Genomic DNA, 21,272 nt, shown 5'->3' on the forward strand with positions numbered 1-21,272 from the left:
CGCTGCTGCTCCGATAATCTCCTGTGAATCTTAATTCTTTCATATTTTGTATTCAGAGTGAAAATATGTGATATTTTTCTATTTCATTTCAGATCACTGCCTTTCTGCCGAAATGTGCTCTTCCACTTCCAAAGCTTTTGGCACTTGTTCCTGCTTGTTCCAGCCTTTTCTGAATGAAACAAGTGTGATGGGTTTCCCCTTGCATGTGTGAGTGTGAGAGGTGTGTGCATGTGTGTGCATGTAGTGTGTGTTAGTGGGGGGTTTTGGGGTGTTGGTGGTGAGAGATGAGAGTGGAGGGGGTAGGGGAGAGGGAGAGAGAGAGAGAGAGAGGACAGGGGAGTAGGAGGGGGGCGAGTTGTGAGCCAGGTTTTAAGAAAATGGGCGGGATGGGGGTGGGTTCCTGTGTGTGTGTGTGTGTGTGTGTGTGCGCGCGCAGGGGGCGGAGCTCCAGACACCACCCCCCGCCCTCGCTCCTCTCTGTGCCCCTCGCAATTACCTGTTTCACCAGAATTGACGCGAGCGCGAGTTGGCGAGCACATGCCACGTTGAGAGAAACTGAACTGAACTGAACTGCATTTTTTTGTTTCCTGCGCTCGCGAGGACCGATTCCGTTGATTCCATTTGAATCCACCTTTCAAGTAAAAAGAGAAAGAAAGTCCAGCAGGTGACCAGCAAACCTCTGAAGACCAAACACCAGCCGCTGAGGATCTGAGACACTCCGCAAGGATGCACTTGTTGTCCGCCAGCCGCGTGTGCGCCCTCTTCATCACCGCGCTGCTCCACCGAGGTAAGCCCCGTCTTCATCCACCGGCCAGCGGTGCGCTCCACGCGCCGTGCGCCCCGGCCGCTGGAGCCGCGGGCACCGTGGGGGAGTCCCATCTGTCGCACGCAGGTGCCTCCATAAAAAAACTTCGTGCCGGGTTATCGCCACCTCTCTGCGGGAGAAGTGGAGCCGGCTCGTCGCTGTTTTTTTTAAACTTATAAGTTAGTGAGCTGAAATATATAGTTTCTACTGTTGCTCATATCGTGTGGGTTTATTTTAAATGTGTGTTTTTTAATGTGGCTGAATCATAGAAATAGAAGTGTCCCTCCCTTTCTTAAACCCCCCCCCCCCACAAAATTATTCATTCATGTTGGTTTTCTCCTCTTATAAACGATATATTACGCATTGCTCACTTCACTCCTTTTGTTAAATTATCTAAATGATCTAAATTGACCATTAATTCTAAAAAGAAAATCCTCTTAAACAGAACAAAATGTTTCTTAGGAGTCCACCAAACCTCCAAAGGGTTTATTGTTCCATCTAATGTGATCAATTCTTGCTCATACCTCTAAAAAAGTGACTTTTCTGTGTATAAACTGCTTATATGAGACATCAGATTTGGTCCATTGTGCTACCCCCTCTATTTTTTACCCCTCACAAGATGGGAGAGGCAGTGAGGCATCATCACCCAGTCCTCATGCGCTCATGCCATGATGTCATCATGATGCCCCTCATTTTGTATGTGGTCGCCCCCTGTTAACGCAGGCTGTGGAGCAGAATGATGCTGCTGTGCACATCCTGTCTGATTTATTGTAATTATGGGCTGCCTGTTGGGTGGGGAAAGCGCTCCCTCTTGTAATTACACATTGGATGGGAGTCATTTTTTGATGTGGGCAGTTGTAATGGTTCGTAGAAGTGAATGCTTCCAAGTTCCAGCAAAGACCTGTGGTTCCCTGGCTATGATGTGCACAGCAACTTGGCATTAAGTAGTGATTTAAAAATAGACTTTGAAAAACAGACGGTGGCTGTCTGAAAAAGTTGAAACAAGAGCAAAGGATGCTGTTCTTAATTCTGCTCTTTGTATTTAATGCAGACTAGACTCGAGCCTTTCTGTGGTTTTCTGCTCCCTCAGGCCAACAGGTACCAGCGCCATGTGCTCACATCACTCAGCCAGGCCATTAAGCAAAGCTGCACAGGAGCTCAGAGCACTCCCTTGGATAGGAAAGGGGCGGAGAGGTTGATCCCACTGTACTCCCTTCCACCATGTCACACTACAGTGGTGCCTGTTGTTGTAAATTAACACCGTGCAGCACCTATCAGTCAGGCGCAGGTGGTTTATTTGCGAGGAAACGAATGGCCCTTTTAAGGTGCTTTTTACGCCGCTGTGCTGCTGCAGTGCCGTGTACTTGAGAGCAGAGGAGAGGGCAGTGAGTTGGTGTTGAGGTTCCGACTTTATGGTTGCCCACACTGCTGTTTGTTTAGCAGACATGCTGCCTTAGGTAATGGTCGAAATGTGTGCTCACAACAGATGGTCAGACAAAGATGTACGAGAAGTGATCCATGTGAAGTTGTTTTTGAGTTCCAAGAAAACACGAATATTCCTCATTCTTTGCCAATTTTCTCAATATGGAAAAAAAAATCCGGACTGAAGGGTTTTTATTGAGTTTTAGATTTGCAATAAAAACTGCATCGATACTCGTAATAAAAACAGGCCTGTGTTTATTATATCTGAACAGATGAAAAAGCAACAGCCCCAGGGGCTCCAGTGTTAAAGGCTGAGCCGCGGCCACAACCGGAGAGAACAGAAAAACCGAGGCCTGAACTAGTCTTAGAACAAACAGTCTGGAAAAAAGATGCGTCTGTTTTTTTGTTCACTCCCTTGTCTCCACCCTTCCCCCACCACCACCACCACCACCCACACACCGCCCCTCCTGAACAGACACACAGCGCTCGGTGTCACAGCTGGTATTACTTGTCAAGCAAGTGGGGCTCTCCCTTTTGCTAATGGGCTAATCTCCCGCATGGGTCACCCAATTTCACCTGAGAGAGATTCACTCTTCTCTCTATCATCTTAAACTAGGTTACGTCCAGACTTGCCTCATTAATGCTGTGCCGCTAATGCACAGGAACAAGAAGGAGCTGCTGTAATTGTATGTTATGGTGATATTTAAGATTTTGTACCACTGTATTTGAGTGCTGGTGCGTGTCCCGTCTCGCTAAAAGCAGGTTTTTCTCTTGATGTGTGAAGACTGCTCGTGGTTGTTACCTCTTTGAAGAGAGATTTCTTTGTGACTTGCACAGTATTGTATCCCTTCATGCAAAATTCAGTTGCAGCCACGAGAAGTATGGCAACTCGATTGAAACATGGCTTTGAATGGAAATGCTGCATCTGTACATAACTTTGTGCCATCACTTTAATACTTCCCCTCCCAAAGGACCTTTATGTGTTTGTGTGAGTTCATCAAATTTAGAAAACGGCTAGTTCGCAAACTGCAGAACGCAGTGGATTTTTTGGAGTACAAGGATGAAAACACGAGGAAAGAGGAGAAGCTGCAGTCTTTAAATAATTAAGTTCAACCTCAAAACATATGTAATCTGACTGACAAGGTCTGAAACTGACGAAATGAACAAACCATGTCCTAATCCACACAGCTCCCCTCGCTTTTTACAACAGGAATGCCTAAAATGGCCTCAAAGGTGACATCTATGTGTGCCATTATCCTACTGGATGCAGAGCCCAGATTTGGCAGATCATAATATCTCTGAAAGGCTCCCTCAGTCCTCTGCGTTGAGCGAAACTATGAAGTGGATTCTTCTCTAGTACACACACAGATTGTTTCCTTGTGTGTGTGAGAAACGACCTCGGTATTGGGCAGAAAGAGAGACAGATGTCATCACTCAACCAAGAATCACATAGCGAGCGGGATGTAAGAAAGAAGCAGATGTTGGGTAAGGAGGATTAAGTTTGCATGTGCTCGTTTGTGTGCATTATCGGCTCCTCGGGCCTCGATTGGAATAACAAGTGAGCGGTAATGTGAGCAGACGGGCAGAGGTGCTGCTGATTGAACGGGAGGAAGGGGGACACTTTTGTGCGCTCCTTAGGCAAAGCGGGCCGCTCACCGAGTTTGTACTGTAAATTAAGGCAGCATTAGGGTGGGGTAGCCCAGTGTCACTTCCCATCAGGGGGTGCAGAATTCCTCCCAGTGCCCCTGGAAGCAGCAGCACTTTAAAGCCTAGATGTCAGCATCAAGTTTAATTAACTACTAAAATGATAAATTTAGCTTTAAATTACAACGAAGGGGAAATAGAGATGGAATTTGTGGGTGATGTAAAGCTAAGATAAACAAATAACCTTCAGTTATGATGAAATGAAAACATGGTCATTACATAATCTGTTATGCAGCACAAAACGAGCAAAGATAGTGTTTAGTACAAATCTAGTATTTGGGTAATTTCATACATGAGTCGATCAGTAACCTGCTTCCCATCTTTACAGTTTCTAAACAAGACAGCAGGCCAATGCATCAGCTTGTCCCCAGAGACAGGATGCTTATAACATATGCATATTTATACCATATGGTATGGTGTCTCACATACAGTAGACCTAATATTAAATGTAGATTAATCAGTTGTCTGACAATATGCAAATAAGGAGCCAACAGCACTCTTCCATTAAACTGTAATTCTGATGTAACTCAGTTTAATATAGATATGTATTACTGGTTTCTTTCTTCTTTTGTCTGCCCTGCACCCATCCCACAGTGGGCTCACCATCCACCCACCCACTACCCCCCACCCCTACATACCCTCCCAGTTTCTCTCCACCCCCGGCAGATCTCTGAACAGGTGGAGGAGTGTTGGTTTTTTAGGGCCGTGCAGGGGGCAAGTGTCTCTTTATGGCTCCTGTTTGTTAGTGCAGTTGTTGTAAGAAAAGCTGTGTGTTCCCATCATTCACATTCAGCTAAATGATCTTACCTTAACATTTGATTAAAACTTTAAGAGGCTTGTTTTTTTGTAAAGCACTAAAGCAGTTTCTTCCAATGTCGCGCCAATGAACTCGCCAATGAACCGAACTGTGGGACAGCAGTGAAGAAATATGAGCCCCCACAGGAACATGCTGAGTTTCCTCCATGTCGGAGGGAGCAATTCCTGTACTGCTGGCTCACTGAGTGGGGAGATGTATGAGTGGCTTCGCCTTCAGAAAATGAAAGGACCTGTATGGCAAAAGTAATCACTCTCAGGCAATGACTCAATGAGAAAAAGGGTCTTTTGTTTGCCTTTGACGCTTTTACACACAGAATTATCAGTAAAACAGCAGCAAGTGAATCTTAATTACACTTTGGTGATTGGCTTGTCCCAGTTTTAGACCAAGAGTGTGAGGTATATTCAGTTTTTATAATCTCTGCTAAACTAAACCTTCAGCTGTCCATTTAGTTTTTGTTTAATTCGCCCTGCAGGTTGAATTCAGCACTTTAATGACTTCTGGTGCATGCTGTTTTGCAGTTTATTTAGACTGAGGTGAGACCATTTTAAGCAGACGTAGGCTTTACAATGTGTTACCAAACATCTCCCTCGCCTGTTTCTCACTTTCCTCATTTTGCACAGAGGTTCCTCGCTCCGCTGTGCAAAATAATGGTTTATTTGTTATCCAAAGGGGAGGGACCAGAGTGCTATTGTTTCAGCCATAAAGAAAGGCTTAACAACAGGAGAGAGAGATGACTGTGCTATGCAGTCGTGCTTCTTTCTTTATGCAGGAATACCCCCATTGAAATGCATGAAGGTATCCTTGGTTTTGGTGAAAGACCAACGGCACTCTGAAATTGGGCAGCCCTTGTTTCAGGGACAAAAAAGTGAGGTTGTTTCTGTCTTTTGTCATTGACGCAGCCCCCGGCTTTCACTGCTCTCCTGTGGACTCCCGCCGACTACATTGTGAGGCAGGCTCCTTTTAAACAAATGAATGTATGATAGTGACTTCTTGCTCCTGCTCCTCTCTTTGTCATTAATATGGAACAGCACACGCCCCTCGGAGGGGGCACGGAGGAGCTGCTGCCGGTCCCCTCACTTCACATGAGCAACTGGAGTGTTGGTGGGGGGGGGGGTTGTGTTTGGGGAGGGCCTCGCTCCTCCATATGAAAAGCCTGTGGCCACACCCATATTTAACAAGGCCCGGATCTTTGTTCAAATCCTCCATTAGAGTCATTGCTCTGTTTTAATGAATTCTCCCCCATTAACTGTGATGGTAATCGTTTCACCCCAGAGAATATTTAAGGAAAAGCGTGAAGGGGTTACATGTGTATGGAAATCCATTGGTGCTTATGTGCCCTTTGTCTTTGTTAGTTACATTTAACTAACTTCTTTTTCTCATTATAATGTATCTCACAGATACAACAAGGACAAAGCAGTAACACTGTTCACACCGCTGACAGCCGAGTGTCTCCGCATGGGAGCAGCAGCACCAGCAGGGGCTCCATCTGACCCTTATAGAGGGTCAGCAGTGAACCTCTGATATTTATGCCTTCACTCCCATAAAGTCATTATTTCTGTGTATTTATGAGAGTCAAGTGGCGAGACAGGAGGTGGCTATTGTATTAAACCTTTGTATTGACTTTGTCGGAGGCTCATGGATGTCGGCCGGGTTGACACAGCTTTTGTGCAAAAGGGTGAACATTCATTTCCAGCCTCCGGCCAACTAACAACATGACACAGAGTTTTGTATTTCCCGTTCGTCTCTGAATCAGCCTCTGTTGCATCCGAATCTCCCGCAATACTGAGAAGATGCTCTATTCATTTGGACGCAGTTTGGCGATTTTTCCCTCATGAAACGTCGCGCCGCTCCCTGTTATGTCTTGTTTTGGGGAATCAACAGAATGGTCCTGTGTCTCCGTTTGACCTCATCATTCACATTCTTGCCATTTTGAAAGTTGTTTCTTTGTGTTGTGCTGATGTCCGCCATCCCTCCTTCATGGGCTGCAGCAGCCGGCTGCAGTGCCTCGAGCTATCTTTGATTACATGCTGCTTTGGCTGAACTTGCGGGAGACAGTAGTTCTCATTCAGGGAGACTCTTTCACAGGGGATACCAAGAGTATATTTCTGATTGGAATTAAAAGCCTGTCAGTCAGTTAGAGCCTAAATAAGAAACAGGATTGAAGTTTCCATGGTGGTCCTCCTGTCTCTTTAGGTCATCTATGCTCTCGGGACTACCCATTATCTTCTCCAGAGGTCCAAAACACGCTCCTGGAAAAACTACTGTAGATGTAATTTTTAAATTTAAATAACAACAGGTAGTTATTTTCTTACCATGTTAGTTATATTTTTTATAAAAGTCTCCTTTACTTGATTTCAAACTGCTCTGTGTATGAGATTCCCAATTAGGGACTGTGGAGCAGCCCAACTAATTTGTAAAAAGGCAGAAATTATTATTTAACATCTTCACAAATGTGTGCTAAGGAGGAAAATAATGATTCACATCATATAATAAATTTGTGTGATGCTGCTCTGGACTAATTCATGAATTGAATTTATTAATATATTTATAAAGAACCAGTAAGCAAAGAGCTACAACAACAGGCGGATGACACAGCACACACCTCCCACTAACCTGAGTCAGGTTTAACACCCCACTGTCATCTGATAAAGCAACTGATGGATAAATGGTAGGGCTGGGAGATGAGGCAATAAATTATATCAAGACAAAACATTTAATGTAAGCCGATATCGATAACTAGCACAATAAATGTCACAATATCATTCTTTTTTTAGTTTAAAGAAGAATACTTGCTCCTGTGTGAAGGTTGTGGTTTTATACTCTTGCTATTGATACAAATTGTATTGATACCTTTTGATTGTCCAGCCCTAATAAGTGGTTTATATAATGAGAGAGAATATATACTTAAAACAATAAACGTGTGATACAGCTAAAAGTAAATAGTTAAAATGAACGAATTAAACATGATAGATAGACAGTTGAAATATTTTGCTAAAAGCAAACATTTGAAATAGTTAGTGAATTATAAGATATAAGGTTTTTTCATCAAACATGTAAAAAGTTTGACTACTCTCTCTACTTTCTTGCTAAACACACAAATTCTCCTCTCTATGTACATAAATCAATATCCCTCACTCCCCTTTGAAAGCGAGACACTTTCACACCCCCGGTCCTTGGACGGTTAAGATTTCCATCATTGCCTCGGGGCATGTTCTTCCTAATGTGCAGCTTCATGGAAAAAAGTTTTAAAAAAACATGATTAATTGAGAAGACATGTAATCCTCACAACAGATTAAACTGTTACTCAAACCTGTCTAGTTGTGAGCTGAACGCACCAGCAGCAGCTGCACTGTTTCCTCAGGATCCACCTCAGTACTTATTCAAAGAAGCCAAGCGGTGGCTGTTCGCATGGCGATTACCGCCGCTAGCAGCAATGCTCTGGCTAATGCATGACTTGTGGATGTGTTAGATGTCTCATGATAAGGCGCTCTGCTTGGCTGTTAAGTATTCCGCTCTTCCACTGCCAGACTTTACGACGAGGGTGAAGAGATGCTTGTCTGGTAATTGGATGCAATACTTAATTTTCTAATGGGACGTCTTAGGTCAAGTAGCCCCGTGTTCCCGGGGAGAATTTCCAAGCATTACACATCCCATTGATGCAATTTAAATAACGACTTTTGTTCTGACTTATCCTCTTAGTACAAATAGTATGCCTTTTAGTTTTTTTTTACCCCGGCTCCACTGCAGTGCGGTCGCATAAGGAAACTAGTAAACTCCCAGGCAGCCTGTCTACCTGATGCCCTTGTCACATCAAACTTGCATTATTACCATGCCTGGCTGGTCTATAGAGCGAGGACATTATTAAATGAACTTTGCGGTGTTTAATTTTGAGCTATGAAGATGCCATAACCTATTATGCTACCGTTCATTTTCCCTTTACGCAAGTATTAGATACGGAGGAGATGACACATCATTTCCTCATATAATGATTATGATTTCATTTGAATGTGCAGGGACAAGCAGCAAAAAATGTGACGGTGAAAAATGAGCAGTCATTTCCTCTAGTGAGTGTGAAGGCAGGGACTTTTAGGGTAAAGCGACCTGGATGTTTTTACTCTCTTTCTGCGGAAATCTCAGGATTACCTGTCTCATTGTGGAGGGCTTGCCACAGCACGCTTATCTAAACACACGAACACACCAAACTAAGACAAGATCACAGTTTGTCACAATGAGGATATTTGTTCAGACTATAAGATCTCCCTGAGCGTTTTTTCTAATAATTAGACAACTTTGTTACCTTCCCGCTCAGGGTGGCATTTCTTTTGATATCGTGCTTGGATGAACATATTTCCTATTGCCCTCAGTAATGTTTTGTGTTTTTCTCATCTCAGGTCATTATATCTTTAAATATGCATGTTCTTCTTATTAAAAAAAACTGGGAACAGTGAATGCAGGTGAGGAATTAGTTCTTTAGAGGTAATTCTTCCCTCTCTGGCTCTGTTTGCACTCAGCATGTTTGTGAAATTTTGCTGAGAGCTTTTAATGAATCATAAAACAAGACTAAGGCCTTTTTTTCAGACTGAAACCTTAAATGAGCATATGGCAAACGGCATATTCAGATTGTACCCAGATTGATTTGAGAAAGTCTGGACAGTGAAAAACCACAAGAAATGCAATTTTTGCAAATCAGAACCAAACCACATTGGAAGTGCTTTGAAACACGATTCCACTTCTGACACATCTGATTCTCTGCAGCTGCCTCTCAGTCCAGATGCTCTGACTGTTTGGATTTCAAAGTGTCTTTTGATGCACTGACAATGAGACTCGTGTCAAATCCAGTTTGACAGTAGCTACTTAAGCCCGTCTATACAACAGCAAATCATACAGATAGGTTGGTGATATCTGGGCACACAAATCCATTCTAATCACAGATCGCAGTGTGGACGGTCGTCAGCATCTGTTCTGAGAAACAAATCTGACAAAAGCCTTAAGGCTCTACTTTTACATATGGAAAGAGGTACGTCCGTTTCAGACGATGTAACCGTCACTGGCTGCCGACATATATCTGAGTCCTTTACGTTGGCATGGTTTTTATGTACCTCTTGATAATGTACTTCTTACGAAAGATGCAGTATCGGGCATGTTGTAAAGAGTCCGTCCTTCTGCCGAGGTAAAGTAACTCCCAAAGTTTCTCCTCAAATTTTTGAAATTTCTTGCTTGTGTCCTATGGTCATCTCACTTGAGCTATTGGCTACACTGCCCCCCTCAATTTTGGAGGTACTGCTCCATCTTGTCCATTTTTAGACAAAATGCAGAAATACGGAATGAAATGCAAACTTGCTCACAGTGACAATGCTAACATGCTGCTGTTAAGTAGGTTCTCATGTTATTGAGTCTAACTTCGAGCTTCTTTAAATAAAGAACTGTCAGTATGGGATACGGAGCTTCCACCCACACTGCTTCCTGTTTCAGACCTTTCAACGTAAGAGTATGCTGCACTATATTGAAAGCCGTCATGATAGCATCAAATTTTAGGGCAATCCATCCTGTAGTTGCAAGGATTTTTCACTCTGGATCAAAGTAGTGGACCAACTTCCATCAGCTTCTGTAGCCACACTGCGAACTTGGCTCAAACTTTATTCACATTGCATATTTGCAGGTACAATTTCCAATATATATATTTTTTACTTTTTATTTTTGCCACGAAGGTGCTACAAATCATCAGGGGTGTTTTGTTCTATTGCAATTTATAGCTTTCACCCTCAGGCCCCTGTTTTCCTTTTGTCTGACCCTGCAGTAGAAACAGCTCGTCGCTCCAAAAGACTCCGAACACCACACTGACTCATTTTGCTTGAAGCGGGAAAGTATGTGCAGAACATTCCTATGGAGACTTTTACTCCTGAGCTCTTGAGGCCACATTGTAGATATGTTGTAGATATCTTTCTCTGGTGGAGGAGGCGCTGGTGCATTTTTACTTATTGACAGGTTTCTGTGTGAAATGGGGTGTTTTCTCTGCTGCTCACTGTCAGGTAGAACTGCAGGGCTTCTCCTACTCGTGTTCTGCATGTACCACACATGACAAGAAGCGGGGGGGGGGTTAGAGATGTGCAGCACAGTGGTGGATGGTTAAAAGCACTTACCCTGATGTATGGCTTCTCCTCATGCCATGATGGAAGAAAGGAAAATGTAATAGCCACTACTAATGAAATTATTGTGCCTTAAAGGACGTGTGCATCCAAGATGACAGTGACATATGCCAAATTACATAAACCGAGAAGGGTTATCTCATCCTACAGAAACAAAAAGCCCTAATAAAAGAGTCAGATTGGGTTTATCGTGGCAGTTTTATTTGCCATGTGTCTTTGAGAAAGGGGGGGGGGGATAACACCATTAGTGACCTTGCTTTGGCAAAAGATAAAATGTCTTTTGTTTACGCTTACTTCACATTAGCAAATGTTTGCCATTTTATAGAGTACACAGATTCATCATCCTGAGAAACCAGCCTGGCACCGTTCGTTGGAGTTCACACCAGTTTTCAGACAAATCATGTTACCAGTCTGAAAGTTGTGTGAAGAGTCAGTGGTGTGACAGTGCATGTTAATGTCCAACCTTTCACAGCACTCCATCAAAGCAGATTTTGGTCTACGGGTATTATATGTAAAACCACACAGATTTGATGTTCAAGCAGGTACTTAATCCTTTGTGTGTATTATCTGCATTCCTCGTATTCCTCCCGCCGCTCTCTGCTCTGTTCAGCCGGCCGAGGCTTTAGGACCCCCCCAGAGCCAGAACCTGAAGCAGGACACAATTCGAAACCGTCATGCCCTCCTAATACCAACCAGGCTGCTTGGCTTATTGGAATGGGAAGCACTGCCTGCTCTGTTTCTCAGTGAAGGGTTAGAAGGTCAGGTTTGTCATTATTAGTGCACAACAGCACACACAACTCTTTGCTCAACTAATGTGGAAGCATCAGCCGCGCTACTGCAATTACCAGAGATGAGAGCTTCACAAGCCGTCATCTGCACAAATGAAATATCTACATTTTCTGTTGCTTACAGCCTAACAAGGCATATATTATTGACACTGGAAGGTTCTGCTGTGCATTGAATTCAGACAATGATAAAACTAATTGCACATATTTCCATTTATCATGCCTCATGCAGCATCTAATGAAGCACTTTAAGATCGATAGGTGGATGCTTTCTTGTTTACCCACATAGCAAATGTGATGGGCCCTGGGCTGATTCATCTCCCTCTTTCTCCACAGCTCTGGTCAGGGTTAGCTGTGTTGTGTGGGTCTGTTACCAGCTCTGCTGTGTGTGCGGACAAGGATCCGTTTACCTGGAACAGGGTGTGTTGTGACAGCAGGTTTGATTGGTATCCTCAGGCACCAATTGCAACTCTAATATGGTCAAACAGATAATATAATAGTAAACACACACTGCTCCCCCAGGACCAATGGGCCACAAATGTTCAAAGGATTTCCTATTGAGGCAGTTTGGAGCGTGGGGGCCGAGGCCGGGCGGAGCCGCTTTTACAGGAGACAGCTCCTGTGGTGCCAACAGATAGTCGGACACAAACACATACTGGTAGATAGACACGCAGTTACTAGAACAAAAAGCTGAATGCAATTGAGTAAATAGTGGAATCTGTATCTGCCAGCTCGGTCAATATTTCAAAAATTAATCAAATTCACCAAATGTCTACCAGTAGGAGGATGCTTTTAGTCTGATGGTGTGCTGGACCTTTCCACCTTGACCCTGCTGCAGGGCTCTCTCTGTTCTCATAAATATAAAATAATACACTCAGCGTAAGGGTTTGTCATGCGTCTTGGCTGCAACTAACAATTATTTCCATCCCTAATTCAACTGTCATATTTCTGTCAGAAAATAAGTGGGAGATGCCCATCACATGTTCCCCAGAGCATGCGCCTGCTTCATCTGGAAAACAGTCCAGAACCCTAAAGATATTAAATTTGCAATGATGTAAAACAGAAAAAAACGTTTAGCAGACATTTCTTCTTGATAAATGAATTCACTAATCAATAGAGAGCTGACGCGATTAGCCAATTAATCGATCGGTGGAAAGTGAATCACTGACAGCTTTGGTAATCGATACGAGATTTCTGTATTTCTAAAGCAAAAATGTCAACCAGTCTATTTCAAGCTTCTCATAGGGACTTGGTTCTTTTCTCTTTTTTTTATATCACCGTAAAATAGATATTTAGCGGCCGTCTGGGCAGGCACACATCACCGTATTCTCCCAGGAGTTATGATGGGCGCTATTTCACTATTTCCTGACATTTCACAGGCCGAACAAAAATAAGTCATTTGATGAGTAGGAAATGAAAATAATTATTAGTTGCAGCCCCAATGTTGTGTAGGAGTGAGTAAAGAGTGTTGGTTTGACCTCAACAAATGATTAATTTCATTACAAAATAATGTTTTAATTGAAAAAGATCCTTTTAACAATGAAGCAATTCATTATTGTTGTCAAGACAGTGTCAGTAGTTCAAGGTGACATCTTTGAATGGTTTGCTTCAACAGCCCAGAGATCTCCCATGTATAGTTATATAAACCTGAGAAACATTACTCTTTAGATGGAAGCAGTATCATGTTTGACATTTTCAGTTAAAGTGAATTAGTTGTTAAAATGGTTTATCATTTCTGGAGCCTGTCCAATTTATTGCTTGGCCCCCAAAACATCTGACGTAATCAGCCCTTCACTGACATATTGGTGTCGGCTTTCAAGTTTATGGTTTAAGATACAATATGGAACAATTCTTTATTAAAATGTCCAAAAACAACCAGACCTATATTAAATATTTTGTTGAATTGTGTACACACATTATCCAAAATGTTTCCAGCAATGTTCAACCTCTGAGAAATCCCCAGTGATGCTTCATTTTGTCGCCTTTTAATTTCGTCTTACGTGCTTTACCACTGGCTTTGCCCATCTCGACTTCCGGGTTAAGTGTCGTGTGACAAAGGACACACTGTTAGCCAGTTAGCCAGTCAGCAGTTTTTTCCTTCCACTGGTCTTATTGTCACTTGTAATGGATCTCTATTATTCGTTGCCATTTCCTGCGTAACCTGAATAAAACTTAACACATGATCTCATCCGTGAACATGATTTATGCCTGAGTCGTGCATCAGGTAGATTTTCATCTGCAAAGGTGTTGAAGACAACAACTCCCAGGATCCCACGCTGCTTCACAACATCCTCAAAATAGATGTTTTGTTATTGTATTGAGTGACACAGTTACAAAGTTTCATATTGTACTTTCAAATGTAAGTAATAATTCCCAATTTTCTGCCAATATACTGGTATTCGAAAATAGCTTATCCCTCAATATTGGTATCACCATCATCTCCCCAAAAGCCCATATTGGTCCATCTTGATTATAATTATTATATTGACTAATCACTTAATCAATAAATGGTCGCAGTACCAGTCTGTCTCTCTTCCTGTTTCTTCCTCTTGGCAGATGTTAGTGCTTAGGACCTTTTAGGCTAATAATACCACTGACTACAAATGATGTTCAATCTATAATCCAGAGAGCAGACACTTACCCTAAAAGTCGGTGCTGCTCTAGTTGCCTGGGCTGCTCCAGGCGAGCGAGGCTGGCAGCTTTATGGCCTGTGTGCAAAAAAACTGATACCTCCTGTCTGATGTGATACCACTTGAAGAGACCCGGTGAAACGACGAGGTACTTTGATGTCAGCGAGGTTGTTTTGAATGTGTCAGGAATATTTTAAAGCTGCCTATTAAGACATGTGGCTGAACAGGGAGAGGGGGTGTGAAACGCTTTGAGAACTTGAAGATTCTTGCACTCCGATGTTTTTGATATCGCTTTAAACACTTCAGAAATTCAAAGAGCACCGTATTAATTAGTAAGAAGCATTACTCAGTGTTAGAGGCTCCATCTGGGGCACCACGCCATCTGTTGCACCTCTTTAACCCTTGCACTTATTTTATTAGAGTGTAAACATTTATTTACTTCTCAGTTTGACTGCAGTTTTCCCTTTCCATGTTAATTGGGAGTTTACTTGGATGTGCTGAAACCCCAAAGATCTAGACTCAGAGCATGAATCTGAGCTGCAGACGGTGTTTTCAGGACATGTTTTGCCTCCTATGTTCTTTTCCATCACACACCCACTGCGTATATGATGGATTCTTCATGTATTCTTGAAAAAATAAAATCCAAGTCTGCCTTGCCACTTGTCCCTAAAACAACTGGCAAAGAAAGAACGGAGGAGAAAACCATCTTTGTATTTAAGATTCAGCTCAACTTTAGCTCCCATGAATTACTCTTAGAAATGTTCGAGCAGCTGAAAGATTAACAGCATTAATTTTAAAGCCCGCGCGATTAGAAACAAGAGTTGTTGCATGTGGACGCTGGCTCATCACAAGGCATGAGCGAGCAGGACAAATTCAATAAAGCTCGTAGGATGCTCCAGTTTAATCAAGTTTGAAGGCTCCTTGGCCTGTGAGAGCGTTATCACATTTAAATGACTCTGAAAGAATTAAATGTAAATGAGTGGTTTCCAATCACATTAGCTGAATTAAGACTTAATTGGCCTCAGCCTTGCTATCCTTTACACAAAAGCTGCATTTACATTTAACTCATAAGCAAGTTTAATAGGAATCCTTTCTTTGGTCCTCTTTGGTATTGAATCACTTTTTCCTTTCATAGATCAGGCTGCAGAGTTATATCTTGTTTATATATATTAAATGTATATAGATACAGATCCTCCGTCCATTTCTGGGGGTTATTAAATGTGGAAAAGGTTTTGATTGACCTGTCTCGGCACATGTTGACTTTGTTCGAGAGAGATCTCAGTCAGAATGATGATGTATGATTATTTGCAAATCTCCACTCTAATTAACACAAGCTTTATCTGCGCAGCAGCGGGATTCAAGTAGGCAAAGCCCAGTTTTTCCATTTTAATAGCTGGAAATTATTTGATAATGCTCGCGGGGCTGTGTCTATTTTTAGGGAAATTACTTTGAAGGGAGGGAGGGGGCGAGTGTTGATTCCTTTTGTGATGGGAGTTTTTTTTTTAATTCTTACCTGATACACGTTGTTATCGTGACATAGCGGCAAACGTGAAGATCCATCAGCATCCAATCATGTCCGGTACTGATAGAGAATATTAAAAATCTGTTCATTCATAAGCAAGACACTTGAGTGAGGTAATGTCAGCTCTTCTGGTTAGAGACATTAGGCACAGAGTTGCATTAGGATGGGTTAATGGATAAGTGGGAAGTGGTGTGGCTGTGCTTTGTTAATGGCGTAATGCTGCCTTTAATGGCCCACCGTTAATGGAAGCTGTTGTTGGATGTTTAGTGTCAGGGCCGAGAGTTCTCCTATGATTTGGCCCCAAGTCTACCCACAGGCATCTCACAAACCACCTAGCCCCTTGGGTTGCCTGGCCTGCACCCCTCAAATACATAATTCACTACATAATGGACATGATTTCTGAGTGCACTTATACAACCTGATCACTCCGGCAGGCTGCTGTCTTAAAAGCAGCGCGTCCCCTCACCCATGCAGCTCATCCGCTGACACGATTTATGACATTTTTAAAGAGGGTTTTACGGACGCTTGTGTGTTTGAGTGTACCGAGGAGAACGTTTCAAAGACTAATGATTATGCCATAGGATCAATTTCTAGAAGCCCTTATGGCAAGTCATTTAGAGTGATAATCACCCTTCTTGAAATGTGCCCTTATTCTTCCCATCTGTCTCACCCGGCAGAGACAAATGCAGCAGAATGACTCTGGGATTCTGCTCGAGGTTTAACACTTCATTTCACAACTTTTATTTAATTCAACTTTTAATTGTAGAAGGACTTTAGTGAGAGCTCAACGGGCTGCTCCTGCAGTGGTGCCAGCAGGTCGGGGTGTTGAACACAAAACAGCTTCTCAGACAAACTTTGGTTTGGTGATCGTTGACTCAGGAACTCTTGGGTTACTAGCGTCGTCCTTCGTAGCTAAACAATGCAACATTTCTGGCTTACATGTAGGAGGTTGAGCTGATTTAGTGAGCGCCCTCTACTGGATCGAGAGGCAAACTACTTTAGACCGTCTTATGTGTTTCTTCATTCAAACAGGTCATTACAGTTCGAATATGAACTTTCATCCCCTCGTTTGAATAAATGATTGAATTGAAATAAAAGTGGCAATTTTCCTTAGATATTCTACATAAAAGTTTGTCTATTTTCCTTCCTAATGGAGCAGATGTGTTTCTAAGCCTTGTGGTAACATTTATTCAAACTCCCTTTTATCTCCAGTAACCGATAACCCCCCACAGATATTGGTTTTCAGAGCTTTGATGAAACTCAGCTGAACAATTTAAGCTAAATCAATGCTGGATTGTCTGCTTTGATTGCACTGTCAGCATCTTTAGAGCGAGACAGTCATTAAAAGCAACTTGAACATCATTTATTAAAAAGCATCCGTCAATGGTCGCCTTTCAAAATCTTATATTGAAGTCCCTCGTTCATCAAAGGGAAAGATGTAAGAGGTCTTTGAATCCGTTGCAGTTTTTTTGTATTCTTAAAGTCTTTATGTCGCTTATTATCCGGCTTCAAAGCTTGAATGATAGTCAATTAATAATGATGCAGAAATTTAGATTGTTTGGTTCAGAGTGTTCCTGGGTGTGTGAGAAAAACACATCTAATGACGAAAAGGTTTTAGAAGTCGAAGCAGAAGCAGTCCGAGGTCTGTTTTTTTTTACTCTGCGTTCTTCTTATTACCTTGTGCGATGGTTCAGTAATGGACAACATGACATCATGTTGAGATATTTCCACTTCAGCCTCGGTGATGATTAATGGAAAGCTTTACTATCTGAAGCATCAGCGGGAAACATCAGTTTTTGATGACAGTCCCTCGATTTTGTCCTCACCTAAACTTAAAGTTCTGCTAAAACAGAAGTGTTCGTTTGCAGTTTGTTTGCAGTTTATTTCGATTTATGTAGCAAAATAAAATAAAGAAATCTCTTCCAAATTTAGCAGCAAACTTTGTTTTCATGACATTGGCCACGGTAAGAAAAACAAGTTTTGTAGACCTCTAAAAAGTTCCATCAAACATCACACCATTGTGTACCTTTGTGCAGTCAGCCATTAATTACACAAGTGGCTTAAAAACAACCAAAGGCAGAATAAGTATTTTTCTTCTTGAGCCCCCTCCCCTCTCTTTCTTTGTGCTCTCCTCTCAATCCCCGATGAGAGGCGGAAGCAGCAACCTGATCCCTTAGCAGCAGGTCTGCACAAGTACTGAGGACTCCACAGAACGAGTCGGAAATCAGAGAAAATGGAGCCAGCATTTTCAGTCACAAGGCAACAATGGGGACCCGACAGGTGGGACTGCAGGCAATGCATTAGCCCTGTTCCCGCCTGCTGTCGTCTCTGGGTGTCTGTTGACCACACATGATGCGGCAAATGAACATTGTTTTCCTCGCCTGAGGGGGAGAGAGCTATCTATATGTCTCTTTAGAAAAAAAAATGTTATTTATTTCACACTGGAAACTGCATTTCACTTCTAGCGAGACGGGAGGGTGAGGCTGGCTGGGCTATTCATTGCTCAGGTACACTGAAGTATCAAGCTGCACTAGGGTTGTTTTGCAGAGCCTCGCTCCTTTGTGCTTTTGCATTCTTATATTTTATCAAAACTCTTCAATACACATTAGAGTTCTTGTCCTTAATGACAAGCAGGATTAACATGTGTTCTTTGATTGGCTGCTATGTTTGCCAGGCATGAACGCTATTGTGTGGCATGGAAGCACAGTGGTCTAAAAACGTGTCCATGCTGCCGGGGTGAAGGAGTGCAGCTATTATGCGTAATAGACTTACACTAATAATATTGTGTGTTGGATACTCTGCATAATTCTCTATTTGCTGTTATTCCTCCACCTTAGTGATGCACAGGCTTGTTTTGCCCCAAGGTGACAAATACGCCTCTGCACAGTCCCGACTGTTAAAATGTGGGGACTTCTTATTTATTTTTTTCCTCTAGTTTTTTAAGGTTGTCATGTGTTTGACAAAAAACAAGTCAATTATAGAGCTGGAACAAATTTTCAATTAGCGCATTAGTCAATCAGCAAAAGCAATGCAGCTGTTTTGATAATGGAATGGTAGTTAATGTAATATTCAAGGGGAAAGATTCCAGATTCCTTCATGTGAATGTGTGAATTTGCTTCTTTTATTTTTTATTTTTAACTGAAGAAATTACTCACAGATGAATATAATCAGTCATCGATTGAATCCCTTGTCAATAATTATAACTGCCTGTTTTAATCTGCACACATGGACGTATCAATCATCAGGTTTTGGACCAAAACTTTGCCCAAATCCTAATTTTATTTATTGCCAGAGAGTTAAATCTTGTTATGAACTCTGTGATGACTCAAAATCATCTTCATCACAAATATGTTTTCGCCATTTAATCAATTGTTTCGGCTTTAACGTAGATCCTAAAAATAATCTTGCTTTATTTCAATGAGGACAATAACTTTTAGTCTGGATGTCGGCAGTGGATGAATTCATTCAAAGCTTGAGGTCACAGTGATGTTGTGATTATTTGTCGAAGGAGAAATGTGAAAATAGAAAATGTGTCTGCTGTACTTGAGACTAATTTCTCATTTTAATATTGTTTCATTTCATGGCTGTGCGTCGGTTTAGTGCTATATAATGTCAGATTATATCACACGCTCTTTTTCATCTTAAAACTAATAAATGTTTTAGACTTTGGGCCACGTTTCTCATGAAACTCGGAGATAAGAATCCGCAGAGAGTGAATCGCTTATTAAAAACAAAAAAGAAAGACTAGACAGGATCAGTTCAGCTGGACCATAGATAGAGCCTGTGGGGACTATCGTCAGAAAATGAAACCTTTGTCCCAAGTCTTTCTCTTTATAAATGGACCATCTTTTCAGATTGATTCCCACTAAAAGACCCTCACTCCACTCTGAAGGTCAGAATGACCCAGGGCAATGTCTTTAGGGCGTTGGGTAACTTTCTGAGCCTGGAAACAGATGGTGTGACATAAAGCGAGGCTTGGAAAATGACTCTGAATCTACACGTCACTCTCTGCGCACTTCATTTTACATAAAGTGGCCTTTGTCAATACCATAGTGCCTCAACAGGCTCATACTTTATACTCACATCTGAGAAATAGATTTGTATTGTAGACCGAAAACGTCCTCTTATGCTTTAGAAAAAACAAATGTCATTATTTGTCGGCCTTTCAGAAACAAAACTGTTATAATAAGAAGAGCGTTATTATCATTTCAGCATGTTTTCTCTTAAAAATGGAAAATAAAAGAAGATAGTATGTCAAACCCACCATAACTAACACGCTCTCCTCTCAGCAGCAAGAATCATTTTTCAGCATCTTTTGCTGATTCTGTCTATGGTTCATTCTTACAGCTGAAACAATGGAAGACTTGACGTGTTTTTAGTTTTTAACATGTTTAAATTAATCTCGAATTTATTTCCTCCATCGCTGGATTAATAAAACACCCTGTTCCACTGGTCCTGTCGCAATAAGAAAAGAATGTCCGATGAACACTTAATTGTCCAGTTCTCGAAGATAAGAAAACACCCACTGTTTCAAAGCTAAATTCAAGATTAAAAAAACGTTCTATACTTGGGTCAATATGGTAATTGTTCGCTGCAACTATAACCAATTTAGGACAAGCAACTAAATTAGGGGACAAATGTCTGTAACTAATTTCATTGCAAAGAACCTAAAGGCTCATGATTCTAATGTCAACTTCATCGATACTAGAAAAAACAGTGAGTCAACCAAGTCCTAAGGATCCATTGTTTAGGCAACAAGCAAAATATCTTGATGATATGTAACCGACAGAAAGTCATGGTCGTCCAAAGAGCCAGGCTGCTGAAGTAAGAAGCCTACACACAAAAGAAAAATACTCCCAGCACAGTCCGTTTCACTGGGATGTACAGAACAGAACACAGCCCAGTTTGTGGTGCGTACTTCCGGCAGAGTTAGGGTCACTCAGTTATGGACGTTAGTATTTTCTGTAGCCGGCTCTCGACAGCCTGGCAAATAAATACGAGCTGATGCACTTAGTTTCATGCGATAAAGACTCTGACAGGCAATTACAGTCGGCAAGAAGAAAGTCTGCTACTTTCGGTTTGGAACGACGCTTCCGCGGTTCAGCCTGCAACACAAAGGGAAGCTGCGTGAAAGAGATGTCGTGCACGTGTGCTGTCAGTTATCCATCTGTGACATGACTGCACCTCTTCCATCGAGAGAGACAGATGGAGAGAGTGGGGATGATGCTGTGTATAGCAAAAAAAAAAAATCCCTCCTCAGTGAGTTGAGCTGGAATACTTCCATTTTAAATACACTCATGTGCTCATCATAGTGGCTAACAAATGAACTGAGAGCGACAGAGCTGACAACACAGCAGCCTGTGGAACTCGAATGTTACTAAATAGCTACGAGGAAGCGTCGTGGACCCAAGTCTGAGAAATATCCTGAAACCTTCCCACAC

The 21,272-nt window shown here is 42.1% G+C and overlaps 1 protein-coding gene across 2 annotated transcripts in view; it reads left to right on the forward strand.

The window, feature by feature from the left end:
• Positions 1-482: 482 nt before the first annotated feature.
• Positions 483-21,272, forward strand: part of LOC118106592 (CD166 antigen homolog) — a 39,174-nt gene continuing 18,384 nt past the window's right edge. For both annotated transcript variants that reach the window (XM_035155269.2, XM_035155270.2), the window contains exon 1: positions 483-787. In XM_035155269.2, coding sequence (XP_035011160.1) covers positions 727-787 — 61 coding nt within the window. In that variant the 5' untranslated portion in view covers positions 483-726. The remainder of the gene's footprint in view (positions 788-21,272) is intronic.

This window comes from Hippoglossus stenolepis, chromosome 4 (assembly GCF_022539355.2).
Source record: "Hippoglossus stenolepis isolate QCI-W04-F060 chromosome 4, HSTE1.2, whole genome shotgun sequence".
Classification (NCBI taxonomy): domain Eukaryota; kingdom Metazoa; phylum Chordata; class Actinopteri; order Pleuronectiformes; family Pleuronectidae; genus Hippoglossus; species Hippoglossus stenolepis.